Raw genomic sequence first — 14,735 nt, forward strand, 5'->3', positions numbered from 1 at the left:
TAAAACTAAACACTGCATCAATTGAAATGTGCAGTCAATAAGCCACAAATGATCTTTAATAATAAGATTTATTGCATGCAACTTTCACTGAGTAAACAAACTGAGGTAGATTTGTGTTTAAGGAAGAGTGGTTTCTAGGGTGAGATGAATATTCAACAGACTAGTACAGTGTGCATCACTTTCAACACTTTAATACTTCAAGGAACCTGGCACATAATTTTCCAAGAAACCTACTCTTCTCCAAATGAAAAGTTAGGAAGGACAATGCCATGCATGTGCTTTTGTTTTTGAAGGAGGTCTTGAACAAGTATTATGGATGTACTGTACAGACAGGACTTGGTGCAAAATATTTTTACTGAAGCGAGGGACACGTTATTTAATGATCCACCAAGTGATTCAGTTCCCCCTCAATAAACTGATTCAGTCGAAATGCATTGCTGCTCTGCATGTGTGTCTGCGGGCATGCCATTCCTTGTGCGGATGTAGAAACAAAAGATGACCGATTGGTTTGTTTTCTTTGTTCAAACTGTGAACCCAAAATTTGCTCATGGAGGATATGTGAAGAAACTTTGCTCGCTAGCCTATTGTCATGAAACAAAAATTCACAAAAATTCAGGACTGCAAATTATCCACACTTTGGCAAATGTTAGTGCAAAAATAACTGTAACAAAGAGATTTTCTTGGATGAAATTATGTTTTTGCTCATAAATATGCAAATCTGCAAATAAAAGAGAAAGCAACATTCCCTTAAAACAGCACAACTGAAAATCAAATGAGACACAAAGGAGCAATTACAAGATCTGCATTAAAAAAAACAAACACATAAAAAGGGCCCTTCAATCTGTGCACTGATGAGAACAACTTCCCTCACACAGCTAGTACTAACCAAACTTTAGGCAGGCAATGACATAATGCTTCCTATGACTGGAGCTGAAATTCTTTCTCTCTTTGAAATCGAAATATTCTGTTGTGCAGTAAAATAAACACTCATTCACATGGAGACAATTGAAAGTGTTCACATTTTGTGACAAGTCACTTAACATGAGCTGTGGGTCCTAATCATCCCCATTCTGGCCAGTAAAAGTCAAACAATTTGAGGTTCTAACATTTCTGTAGATCCCACTTCAGCAAGCAGATATGCAGTGGATACACCAGTGATAACATCAGAATACGACATCTTCAAAAAGTCCTTTCTTAAGTCCAGTCCATGGTTTTCCAAAAGACCAGTCATCATGGTTGGCATGATGGAGGAGCAAGGGTGGAATATTGACAAATTGACAAAAGAAATGGAAAAATATTGAAAAAGGGGCTGAAGATCACCACTGTTTGCTTTGGCATTCTTTCATGATTAATGGTTTGTCGGTTTGCTGCCGAGTGCTTTGCCCTTTCTTTCCCCCAAAGCAAACCTGTCCATGCCCATACCAGTGGTAAGTAACAGGGTGAATAAGTGAATGCTTGTGTCACAGTTCATATAAATAACTTATGAATAACTTTAATTGTAATGAACTTGCAGGGACTTCTGGAACTTTGGACTAAACTACAAAATGGAACATTTTTGAGTATTCCTTTTTGAGTCACTGACACAATGCTACAATACTTCCTCCTTATGTGCACAACTTTATTTAGCTATCCACTTGTATTAATTTCATTTCACTGATCCAGGAATTCCCTTGTGCATGATTCCAGGTGAGGGTGGACATGTGACTACATTCCTTTTGTCCAATTTGAAGAGTCTGTCCCTTTTTATTGTTGACCAGAAGATTAAGTGTGATTTACTGGCCATCTGTAGTCATACTGGTAAACAGCCAAAATTTTCAGCTGTTTGAACAAAATTAGCAAGCATGCTTCACCCTCCATCTTATAATTTCAAGGTTAATACACAGCGTAAAGCCATAGTCTACATGCACATTTTGCTGCTGAGGTACACTCATTATTAATGTTACTGGGTACATTTCAACCACTTGACAAAGAAGACACAACAAAAATGTTGAATCTTACTGAGGTACTGCGGCTGTTCATTCTCAGAAACCATTAATGACCATGGTTTCTTATGACAAGTGCATCCGCAAATAATATTTGTGAAAATGGAATACCAAAGGGAATGTGTTTCAAAAGGCTTATGGTTTTCTTTTACAGTTTTCTGGGGAAACTGGTCCCTGAGAGACTTCAAAATGAGCCTGCATTCCTCTGGACAAATTTAAGATAATGCATTCGAGGGAGGCAATGGGGTCAGCATAAAAATACCTCTCAACTTAAATTGTTCACCTCACAGTGCTACACTGGTTTTCTAGTGGGGAATAGAGCATAAGCACGATTGCAGAAATTGTGGCAAATATTCATTGCCCTAACCCTAAAAAAGGAGGATTTCTTTCAAGTCATCTTTAAGCTGAGAGGAAAGGAGAAGGTGGGCCAAGATCTCAGCTGTTCCACGCTCGTTCTTTTTCAAATTACACAAGCACCTGTGAAGTTCCATGCAATATGACATACAGTTTTGCTGTTGGGGTCATTTAAAGTTCATTCCCTTACGCGTGTCTGCCTGTGTGCATCGTGCACATCAACAGAAACAAATATCGCCCCCGCCCCCACTTTTGTTAGAATTAATGCAGTGTCTTGTGTGTTAGTTCTGATACTAACTGCTTAGGACCATTTCGGAATCTTCTCCAAGATGCATGGCTCACGCACAAATGGATCACCTATCCAACCTTTCCGAACGTTTCAACATGACCTCAAGGGCTTTTCTGAATCATAAACTACAACATAAAGTAGAAAATTCCAATAAAGAAAATTCCTTTCAAATAAACCTTCTTGACTGTGAACAAGACAGAAGGTAATAACTAGACCAGAAAACTTGTTTTACTTAATTGTAAATACCTGTCTGGACAGTACGTGTTTCTTGTTTAATCTTTTTTTTACTTTGAGTTAAAAAAAAAAAGGTAGCACAGACATATACATATTTACAGGTCCATCAATAAAATATCTGATTATATTAACAACTTAGAGTTGGCCTTTGAATGAGAACATGATCTGCATTTGGATGTACAGGAAGTTTCACGAATCAAAATGCAGATGATTTTGGTCTGTCAGGATTTTCCCCTGTGTGTAGAGATTTGCGGTACCCAGGCTGTTCACATCGATAACAGCGCTGCGGCTACTTGTAGGGGGCCGGCTGTTGGCCATATTGGGCGGTAATGTCCTCAGCCCCATTCCACCTGTTCTCAAGATTCCTTTGAGCTGTGGATCCGTGCTGTATCTGTCCAAGGCGGGCGAGTTGAACTCCCCTTGGGAGGAAATGGGCCCAATTCCGGAGTGGAAACTCAGGTCTCGGCTGGGTGTTCCGTACGGAGTGCTGGAGGCCCTGCTCGGCATAGCAGGAATCTGGAAGTCATAAAGGCTCTTTTGCTGCTGCTGTTGTTGTAATGATGTGGCAGCTGAGTAGGTGTTCAGTCCAGGGTTGCTGGCGACAAAATTGGGGTTGAGGGGGGCAGGGGGTGGAAGCTTAGAGGACAGGGCCTCCCCTGGGAAAGAGGAGAGGGGAGTCAGACGGGTCCAGTCATCTTTGGTAACTTGGATGGTGAGAGTTGAGACAAGGTGGGAGAGCTTGTTGGCAACATGGGCAAGAACCATCTGAAAAGATTGCAAAAAAAAAACCAACATATAACTTACAATGAGTACAATCTGGCAAACATTGAGAATTGGTAACTATTTCTTTAGACAAATTCAGCTTGGTGAGGAAAATAACTACTTGAAATCTGTCTACACTGTTACATTCGAAGAAAGTTTTTGCAAGAAAATTTAAAATTAAAATAAAATGAGACAACAGAACAGTTCAAAATTGTCCCTTTATCAAAAATATGCACGTTAAAAACTTAGGGTTGTTCTTTTTATGATCATCGAGACAAATAACTTTTTCTGTTTGTAGTAATAAATTGCTTTCCAGTTTAATTGGCAATTCTAGTTCTGCTTCTGCTCCATACTGCACGAACACCCTTGGAGGGTTATAAACATGCATGCAATGAATTTGTTCATAGTGTCCCTTTTGCAGATTAACAGACTGAGAATAAATGTGTGAGTTCAGGTATCAGAATCGCACCTGCTCATTTGCATCTCTACGCACTCGGACATGAAGTGAACCGGCGATGGCACCAAACGAGACTGTCCAAAAATGCTCATTGCGAAACTCCAGCACACCGTCCAGGGTTGAGGCCTGTGATGAACAGGGAAATAGTCAGAATCATTGAAGAAATATCAGATGACAAAATCATCCATTCAACAGTCAACCATGATCACAGGTTGGAACGTGAGCTCATGGCCAAAAGAGTCTACAAGCTCAGTTAGACAGTACTGGCATTTAACTGACAAATATGGCTGCCTACTACTTGGCTTAACAGGATTTTGAGTTCAGGCCAGTGTTGTATTCAAGCCCATCACAAGTCATTCAGTCTCAATCCAATTCTCAAGCTATTCAAATGAGTTATGACAAAAGCGTTCTTTTGTCACAGCTCACCCTGTTACTTATGACGTGCCTTGTGAAGAGACTTGTGACTGGACTTGTGAAGGAAATTATGAAAGGACTTGTGATGGATTTGAATACAACACTGGTTCAGGCATTAGGCACAGCATTATTACATGTAGGTTTTAAGACCCATGCAAAGGCACTCAAATATATTCTTGCATTTCCAGATGAAGAGTTACTGCATGCAGCCACCCTGACCACTGCAAATTTTGGTAAGCAACTTCAGTCTCCGGTCAAAGCAACAAGAATCAAAACAGATTCAGCAAACCTCTCTTAGACTCTTATCCAGCTGTCCAATGACGTGAGCGGGAGATGTCTGCAGTAGGATGGTACCCGTGTAGATACTCATAGGAAGCATGGTACCAAAGGTCATCAGGGCTATGGAAACAGCTGCTAGGGTGTCCGCTACAAAGTAATTGCTACATAACAGAAAGGGGCAAGAGTCGTGCAGGATAAATATCCGAGTAATATGTTAATGACTGCATTAAATATCCAGTTATGATGGAAATAAATTTCAAAATCTATTCTGTGAAATAAATATCAATAAAAATACAAATAAAAAGGATTTAAAGAAACCAGGAAATAGAAATATTTTTGTAAATTTTACTAAAAACCCTTGAAATTGCATCTTTGGGTTTCAGTTAACCTTATTTTGAATTTTTGTTTTACAATTTTAACCCATATTTTGATTTTTTTTTTATACTGATATTATTTGCATATTCATGAGCAGAACTATGATGTCATCCAAGGCACTGAATCTCAATGTTGCACTGATTTGTGCACAGAAAATTTCTAGATTTTTGTAACCACTGCTATGGCAGATTTTTTTTTTTGGCAATTTATTGCTGTGTAAGTATATGGCAATAATCAAGCAACAATCCTTCTCACAGAAAAGTTCCCAGATAGCAAATTTGGGATTCACAATGAAACATATGCAACCTGAACCGTGTCTTCCTGGATTTACATCAAAGCAAAAAGCGCCCTCACTTGTCCTGAAATGCTTGATCACTTTTTAATGTTTGCAAAAGTGACACCGTTCAATTCACATGTCTCAAAAAAGATGTCAAACTATCTTTGTACATGGAAGAAAAGTACAGAGTACACAAAAAGTGATTCTTAGAAAAATACATTTCCTGGTTCCTTTATGAATGATAGGCAGGCGTAAAATGCCACAGAAAATGATAAAGACACAAAGAATGATCGCCATGCTCAAGTGAATTTTGTACACTTTATACATCTATAAACGACTTGAAAACTACTGATACTCCAAAATCCTCCCTTATTTCTTGAATATGTTCCTTAGAGGAGTGACCACTGCCTCAATCCTTCAAAATCCTCTGGCAATTTGTGTCATAATGTGGAGGCAGTGTTAATGGTATCTTGAAATAGTGTGGATGATTTCGTGTTTAATCTACGCAGGAATTTATGCATGACATGGCGGAGTGCAAACAACACAAGGTCTAACCTAAGACCTCAACACAATGTGTCCTCCAGCCGATCAGCAGAACTGTTTTGCCATTTAGCCTCAGTTCTCCAAAATCCTCTAAAACTGCCCAGAGGATCTTGGGGGGGGGGATTGGGGAGAGCTAGGGTTAAGGGAATATTTACTTGACGTCCACCAGGAGATCAGTGATGAGGAGGGCAAGGGCACCAGCCATGGCAATCAAGACGAAGGGGTTCACCCTGGGCAGGAGGAGGCGATCAAACCCTGGAACTACTGCACAAAAGCTGACACAGGACAAACACAAATTTGATATTTCAAGTAGGAGTTGAAAAAGTAATTACGGTAGGAAGAGTAAGATCACCCGACCCTTGGAATAGATCTGACAATTTTAAGGCAGTATTTACAAGCCCACCAAAACTGATGAAGGACCAAAGAAATTGATAGTATTCCAAGCGGGATAAGATTTTACAACGAAATTCTGATTGAAAAAAAAAAAAAACAATGGTGATGAAACCATCTGCCATCCGCTTATAATGGTGTATCTGCGTAATTAAATGCGGTACTGATCACCCATTGTCTTTCAATTCAATGGCAAGAGCTTCCACTTGTCTTTCTTATCAGCCACTGAGACAATGTAAACATACTAATTCACTTGTCGTTGGCGACAGTTCAACTCACTTTCTGCTCATGTCAGCAAAGTGTTCCTGCAGCCAGCTAGATCGTGAGGCCTCAATGACGTGCCTGAATGCCTTGCTGTTGGCCCCGTAGGTCACTGTGATGTGACAGACGAAGCCCAAACCGGCGCCCAGCATCAGGCGACCAGTGTGGATATCCACTGGCTGGAAAAAGCGCTCTGTGCTGTATGGGATTCAGAAGTCATGATAAGAAGTTGTCACTCATGAAAAACATTTGTGCCGCATTCTTTGATAAACCACGAAACCATTCTCTAACTTTCAATGAGAAACAAAGCTACAAAAAAAAAAAACACACCCACATCTGCTCATAATGGCAACAGAGGCAGAAACAACTGGAAATTGAACTCACAATTTCCAGACGAAAATTAAGCGTTTCAACTTGTAAAAGTTAACACTGAATATGTATTTAGAAAAGTAGCATTCCCTTGCTATCGCAGGTATTACAGCTTCTGTTCTCAGTTCAAGCAAGCTACTCCAATGAATTTCAAAAAATAGATAAAATGGCAGTACCAGCTTTACATGGTTGCAAGAGAGGTACATGTACTATCTAAATATGTACCTACAATATTACAGCCATAATGTGGAAAGTTGATCATTTTCACAGAATTCTGACAGCTGTTGATATACATGTACATTTGTAATTTGACGACAAAAGTCCCACTACATGTACATATGTACATGTACATATGTACATGTACCATACATGTATTTCCTGGAATCTATGAATGTCTTTTATGCCGAATCGGCATACATTTATTTCTTCGTTTTACTCAATTATCACTAGATAGGTATTAAAAACAGTCCAAGTAAAAATTACCTTTCTTTCATGATGAATATTGCACCGAAAATTGCCAGCATCGTACAGGAAAAGACAGCAAGAACTTCAAACCGTTCAAATCTGCATTTTGTCAAGAAGAAACACCATACCATAGCTAAAGTGCCAATGACACACTTTTTGTCAGGTAATAAATCACACCTATGCTGCAGACAAGTTTCACGAGAAGCTGAAGTTTCTTCGGGAAATTCATCAATACGCTGTGAAGTCCCATGTGTCGTGATCTCAGTTTAACACTGACTCCCATTACCATAAGCACGAACAAATGAGCATTCCATACATGTAAGTCATTTTAAGATAACCTGTGCACATGCACGAGATTGGTCCATTCATTCAGTATTATGGTCAGTAACGACATTGCTTTACATGAGCTTTGCTGTCCCAATTTCGCAACAAGTAAAACCACCGACATCCTTCTCAGTTACTCCCAACCTATCACTCAGAAACAAATGGCATACTGTGCTCTTGTACATTATCAAAAGTTTAGAGGAGTATGTAGAAGACACTGTATGGCCTTACAAGGGCTTCCGATGAGAGATGCATGTTCATGCTGGTCAATGCATGCCAAATTTATACAAATTTAAAAAGTTGTACCAAATCACTTCTCACCCAAATGAATATACAGACACTGGTCTCTGTTGAGACACCCATATCGTGATGAGGCATGTCACCAGTAACATTAGATCACATACTGTCAGGTATGTATAGGCACTCAGGGCTGAAATGGAAAATATGAAACAAAACTGTGATCATGTAACTTTTATCCCGTTCTTTCAAACCAACTTTTTGAGAACTTGGAATATCTGCTAGCCTTTCATAAACAAACAATATTTGAGAAGTATGCCCCTGCGCCATAGTATTGGAGGAAACAAATTCTGAACAAATCTGAGTGTATTAGCCCCATCCCCACCACCCCATCCAAAGTCAAAAAAGACAGTCATTTCAGGAAAATGGAAAAGTGACATCTGGGAGGTTCTCACTACATAGCTTAGAAAAAGCACAAGGGGAGATAACAAAAGCCTGTGCCAAAGCTGGTATTCATGTACATGTACTGTGACAGCGGCATCTGCATGTACCTTGAACATTGCTCATTGGGTAACCAGTCTCATTTGATTCTAATTTGAGGAGACACTTGGGACACAAATGTATTCTGAACCCCGGGTGCCCATCCTTTCGCATCCATTTGGCCATTGAGGTATTCAATGCGTGCATACCTCCTGTGAGCGAGTGTGTCACATGCTGAAGTGACTTACAAACCTAATTGCCAGATTAGTCAGAAAAAAGCAGTACATGGCTAAAATTGAAATGTCCAAAATGTTTACAGAAGGCTAGCACTGTCAAACTTCTGGTTGGTGGCAACACATCAAAAGGTAGATTTTTTAAGTCTCATTAATCAATTTAAGTATAAAACTTCCAAGTTTATTTTTATTGTTTTATTGGATATTTCCACTCCAGTGAGTACTAATTAATATAATTGTGCCAGTAGGAAATGCTTTAGGTATACAAAATGTACATTGGAGAAAGTAAAATGAATAATGGGTGAACTATATTTACAAAAACAGTAATCTCGATTTGAAATGCCCAGGGCCATCAGTTAAGTGTTAATATTTATGGACCCACTGACGACAAATGAATGATACAGATGCTCACCCATGCTGTTGGTAGACTGACACCACAGTAGAAGCACCAGCATACAGGCAATGTCAAAAACTCCCAAGATGACGACCCTTCTAGCCTGTTAAGGGAATACGTATATGTACATATACATGTATGTAAGTTCACTGGGCAGGGTTTTCAAACTAACAAAGTATGGACTCTAAGCGTAAATTGCAGACTGTTACACATTAGATTCTGGCTGTTTTATCTGTTTTCCTCACACTGTTCTTGTGAATCCAGTACAGCACTGATGTACATGTACATGTTGCACATATGCATCCTGAATCATTTTCATGCATGTGAAAGCCCATGGTGTTGGTGGTAAGACAGGGAACACCCTTTACACCCTAGATTAAATCTGTTATATCACTTACTTCTCTTTCACCAATTACTGATCGGAACTCCTGTATAAGCTTGGACAAGACTCCTTGCTGTGGTCTGGCAAAGGGCTGGATTGGTCCTGTGATGTGATCCTTAGCCCCTCCATTCAACACTGCTCTCTGCCGCAAATCTAAAACACCAAAATAGGAAGAAATAATGACATTACACAATTCCTTTTGCTAGAACTAACTCCTTCAAATTTGTTGTAATCATTTCCACAGCTTTGGAACTCTTTATCGGTAGATATTCTGCACCAGGCAATCGATTCTTTTAAATAACGATGACAAAAGTCAGAAACAGGTGTCACTAGGCCACTTTGAAAGGGGTGGTCATCTCATCCAAAATTTGCTTACAGACCAAAAGGAATATAATTTGTTAAAAATCGATGTCCCCAAAACCATGTCTATGTGAAAAATCTTTGATACCGAGTCAAGAGCACAGTTGAATTGCCAGTGTGTGCAGGTTTTAAATTTATGTAACTAAACAAAAACTGTACAAGTGAAATTGTACAAGTTGCACAAATTCAAAATCTGCACATTAGAATTCCACATACATGTACAGACATCATTAATTTCCCTTACAGTGGTTTATTAGCCATCAGAAAGCAATGACATATCCTACATGTACATCATGTCACAGTCCTGCAAAGTTTAGAAGGACAAGGAATAGGTCTTGTAGGTTCTGATAAATCTGGAGACAATTAAGACCTGGAAATGTTTTAATTGTGCAGTACATTCAAAATTTAATTTGATACCAAGAGCACCTTCATATGCATGTGCAGTTTTATGGAAGTTATGGCAATGTTTGTTCTTGACAAATGGAATTTTCTTGTTGTGTTTGTATTGAGCCAAGAAAATTTTTGCGATCGCTGACAGTGGCTTCCAGTTCCAGAACTAAAATGTCAATTTCTCCCTTATGGATAAAGATCATTATAAAACTTTTAGCACCTGTAAACTGAGATATGTACTATGCAGAATATGTCGGAAGGACTTATATATACAGACGCCATTAAGTTTTCCCTTCAGTCATCCGTCGGTGATCTACAGTATTAGCCACCTAAAAGCAATGAGTTGCCCACAAATGTCAAATTGAGCAGTGAAAATATTGAAGTATTCATTTAGAAAACACTTCAAATTGTTCAGAGCAGTCTCACACAGTGTCAAAGGGTTTCGAGTTTGTGGATACGATGTTCCATAGCCCTATATATGGAATTCGTTTTGATATGTCAAGTAATACCAAGTATTTGAGTAGCCCCTCATTGAAGTAAATTTATTCTATGAAACAATGCAGAGGATTAATGTTACAATAAATCTTTTCTTTATGGGTACTGAACAGTTACAGTTGGGCAACATTTTGGGCATGTTGGGTAACTTTCAATGATATGCATTGAGACACTGACTGGGCAGGATCCCCATGAAGGACTTGCAGGGCAATACAAATATGCCTCGGGTCCTTACCCCAATGTACCAATACACTAAGCCAATTTCCCGTTCTGTCACGATGTTGATTATAGTGTCCCAACGCAATGAAGAGAACATCCATGTACATGTAGGCTATGAATGTTTTTTGGATAGCCTAGGCTGGCTATGTCGGAGGCAGGAAGCCTTTTTCACGTTTTATGTGCACATGCTCAGAAGATTTAGAGGGGAACAAATTCATGACAAAAATGTTGCGTAATGTTTGGTGAATTGCTGCTCGCGACTGTTGAAGACAATTTGTTCTTATTTGTTCATTTTGGGAAGAGTTCCATTAATGGACGCCAGTAATTATTCTCTACAGTGACCTATTAGCCTTCAGAAGGCAAAAACATGTCCAAAAAAGTTCAATTTAGCAGGGGAAAAAGTCGTTTACTTAGAAAACACTCAGAACTTTTCAGACCAGTCTAATAGTATTACTAAATTTGTGCAAGGGGCATGTGGGGTGTCAAGTGGTGTCCCTTCATTATATTTATACTGATACTATCATGCTTAGGCTAGGTTAAATTTTACACCGCTGTGATTTTGTCAAGTGATGTCTGGGTATGGACCTATTTCCAATATGCACACCTTCAAAAACTGCGCTTAACTCTAAGGCCTAGCCTAGGCCGACTAGGTGTCCCGCGCGCACTGCCGGACTGCCTACCTGACGAAGTTGACTGTGCAACTGGAGCAATATCCATTGACGTGTCGTACGCATCTATGTCGATTTTGAAGGCCTCCCGATCTGACAGTACAGCAGAATTTACGTTATCAGACCCCTGGTAAAATCTTGTTCCAGTCTGAGCCATTTTAGGGGCATATCTTTCACGGAAACTATCATTCTGGGATTCCAACGTGGAAACTTTAAAACTAGCGGACGTGGGCGCCGCCATCTTTCATTGATGACTCATCAGACAATGAACGATTCTTTGTATTACTTCATTGGTTGAATGACGGACTTGTCAGAGTCAAACGCCAATGATCGGAGTCCTTTCATGCCAGGTTATTAAAAAAATTGGCCGCAAGAGGGCGTAAAACTACGGAGACCCGGTACTCCCACAGGGTACAGACCATTAAATTAAGTCCCATAAACAACAGTGATAACTGGCCCCACTTTAAAAATACGCAAAAATACTCACAAGTTTCTCAAGTGTTCAAAACACACAGTAAATTAAAGCTCATCTCCTCGTCTTTTCTTTTCCTATCAAATTTTAGTGGCTTATCCGATGACTTTTGAAGATATTTTTATTCCCCCTAAAAAAAAACACTCATGAAGCCTGCAGCCATTTTGAAAAGAGATGCACTTTGTAGCAAAATAGACCATTTTAGGGCACTGATTCCTCCCAAATTCACTCGGACACAAGCTGACATTCCTGTGGCTAGCCTTCACCTTTCTTCCCTGCAAATCTTCAAGTTCGTGGCCCACAAAATGCTCAAACAACAGAAACCCTATTTAATGGCCTTCAACCCACAGGCATGACATATAATGCATAAGTATTTTGCTTGTTAAAAACCCAGACTATTTATGATTAATAATGAAAACAAACTTAACGCGCAAAATAAATTAATTCGTGCAACTTGAGCGCACAAAATAAAAAGTTATTCTTGTCTTTGAGATCGCCAGAGGTGTGAGCATTCATCTCAGATCAGACAAGCAGATTCCACCCCGCCCCCGGACTCGGCTAATGTGGGTGCGGGTATGTGTGGGCTTTTTTGGGGGGTGGTTTGGTTTGGTTTGGTTTAACTTAGCGTGCATGTATACACACTCCTTGTCATCACAAATGTTAAAGTTTATTAACTCAGTCGTTTTGTTGTTTTGATCACTTGAAGTTAAAGGCGACACGCCTTGCAAGCCCGCGTGCATCGAGCACGCCCGTGGAAAAAGAGTATCATGGGCTGACCTGTCTCGGAATACGAAAACCCAATCGTGCCACAGACAAAAAAAAAAATCAGTGGGAAACTAATTCGTTATTACAAATTATCAATCCGTAACTACCAAATAAAAATCCGTTAGTATAGATTATCAGTTCGTTATTACGGTTTACTTATTCGTTCTTATGGCTTGCGAACACTACGATTTAGTAATTCCTAATAACAGATCATTATAATTCGTTATTTCGAATCAGTAATTCGTTATTAATTATGAATTAGTTGACGATCGATTTTTTTCTTTCAGTGGCATGACTAAAATTTCGTCTTGGCAAAAATGCACGCTGCTCTGGAACGGCATGTTCGATTTTCGCAAAGTAGATACACAATGGCACATTGTAGCAGGTTAGGGAATCTGCATCAGGACGCTAATAGAACCAAATCGGGAAGTTGAAACTAGATTTAAAGGGACGAAGATTCTATTTTGAAACAGAAAAACAAAAATCCTGGCTACCTGCCTGTTGTAGGTGTGGTTTAAGTAATGGTAAGCCAAGGCCCTAATGATTTTGTATAAATAAATTTTAGAACTAAATTTTTATAGAATAAATTCATAATATTGTGCGCATCCGCAGCAAACAGCCAAAAGCATTAGTGCCTATAATTAATAATGTGCACTGGAGTTATGGACATGTTTGTCTCAGTTCGCCATGAATCTTTTTGCTTGTTCTTTGGAAAGAACTCTAAAATCGTCACAGCTCGTACTTTCTAATTTAAACGAGTTTTAGTACACAAAAATATTAAAGAAATATGGCACTGAGCCTCGGGCCTGGACTTAGGGCTTTCAATTCTGAGCAGTTTGGTTGCAATCGGGTCCATTTTGCAGAGGGACGGTTTTCAGAATGGCCACTTCTCTGGGCAGGGAAGTTTCCAGCACTTTAAGGGTGGTTTACTTTGGGTGAGAATTTCTCAAAATTCCTTGGTCAACCGACCAAACATTGAAAGGAAAATGAAAGAGGATATGCCGAATATCATTTTCTAGGGAATAACTGAAATTTGGTCCCCCGCGAATACGGTTTACGGACGGCGGACCGCCGTGCTTTGATCTTTAAGTAATTAGCAGCTCAAGATTATGGCGAGGTACTCAAAGGTCCTGCAAAGCAAAGAAAACAACTGCTTTACTATAATACCAATTTAAGATTCGGAGAATCAGTCTTATTTGCATCTAGGCCTTCACATGTATTACTTTTCGATTTTAAAGCACGCCGCTTTCATGTCCCCCTTCAACTGACTTTATCTATATACGACCTTTTTGTGAGCACGATATTTCATTTTGTTCAACCAATAATTATAGAAAGGCTAGGCCGGAATCGAATAAACAAAATCAAAAGCAGAGCGAAAGATTTTTCAAGGGGCAGGGGGGGGGAATGGAAGCTTGATGGCATTAGAATAAAACACAGTTACCACCAGTGTGACAGTTGCCTACATGGATGAATTACCAGCACATTTTAATAATTTCATGCAAAATATTAAATTGGAAAAAGTAAATATTCTGACGCAGTGTAAAAAATAAATAATTCATTAATTAAATTCATCAAGGAAACGGTTCTGCTGGAACGCATTTGAACAAGTGTTTTGTACTGTTATAAATCACTGCACTGTTCGAATTCAAAGTAATACATAAATTAACAAATTTCAATAAAAAAAATTTCACTCCAATTTGTCTGGTCCTTAATTTCTATTTGAGGGATTGAATTTTCACTCAAGTGGAGTGAATTTTCATTCTTTAGGATTTAGAGAGTACCCTGTCTCCCCGGTTCGTATTAAGTGAGACATCATCGCAACGAGAACCAAGCATAGGGACTACTCGTATACGCGAAGCTAAGAA

At 39.3% G+C, this 14,735-nt stretch overlaps 2 protein-coding genes across 2 annotated transcripts in view; one reads left to right on the forward strand and one right to left on the reverse strand.

The window, feature by feature from the left end:
- The window catches only part of LOC110975243 (TNF receptor-associated factor 3-like), a 223,376-nt gene that overhangs the window by 109,960 nt on the left and 98,681 nt on the right, over positions 1–14,735 (forward strand). The window lies entirely within an intron of this gene.
- On the reverse strand, positions 50–11,892 carry LOC147800610 (zinc transporter 6-like). Its single transcript, XM_087141452.1, has 10 exons — positions 11,646–11,892; positions 9,518–9,654; positions 9,138–9,222; positions 8,097–8,205; positions 7,470–7,550; positions 6,636–6,815; positions 6,122–6,241; positions 4,782–4,932; positions 4,091–4,204; positions 50–3,624 (listed from the first exon to the last, which is right to left on the reverse strand). Exons 1-10 carry the CDS (start codon positions 11,872–11,874, stop codon positions 3,049–3,051), a joined length of 1,782 nt encoding a protein of 593 aa, XP_086997578.1. The 5' UTR covers positions 11,875–11,892; the 3' UTR covers positions 50–3,048.

This window comes from Acanthaster planci, linkage group LG01 (genome assembly GCF_054643075.1).
Source record: "Acanthaster planci isolate LZ-2023a linkage group LG01, COTS_SCS, whole genome shotgun sequence".
NCBI classification, from domain to species: domain Eukaryota; kingdom Metazoa; phylum Echinodermata; class Asteroidea; order Valvatida; family Acanthasteridae; genus Acanthaster; species Acanthaster planci.

Excerpts from the sequence above, each read along its gene's own strand:
- LOC147800610 (XM_087141452.1), bottom strand. The coding sequence starts at position 11,874 with ATGGCGGCGCCCACGTCCGCTAGTTTTAAAGTTTCCACGTTGGAATCC. Across the intron at positions 8,206-9,137 it reads TCAGTCTACCAACAGCATGG|CCCTGAGTGCCTATACATAC; the intron begins GTGAGCATCTGT and ends TTTCCATTTCAG. Across the intron at positions 4,933-6,121 it reads GATCTCCTGGTGGACGTCAA|CAATTACTTTGTAGCGGACA; the intron begins GTAAATATTCCC and ends TCTGTTATGTAG.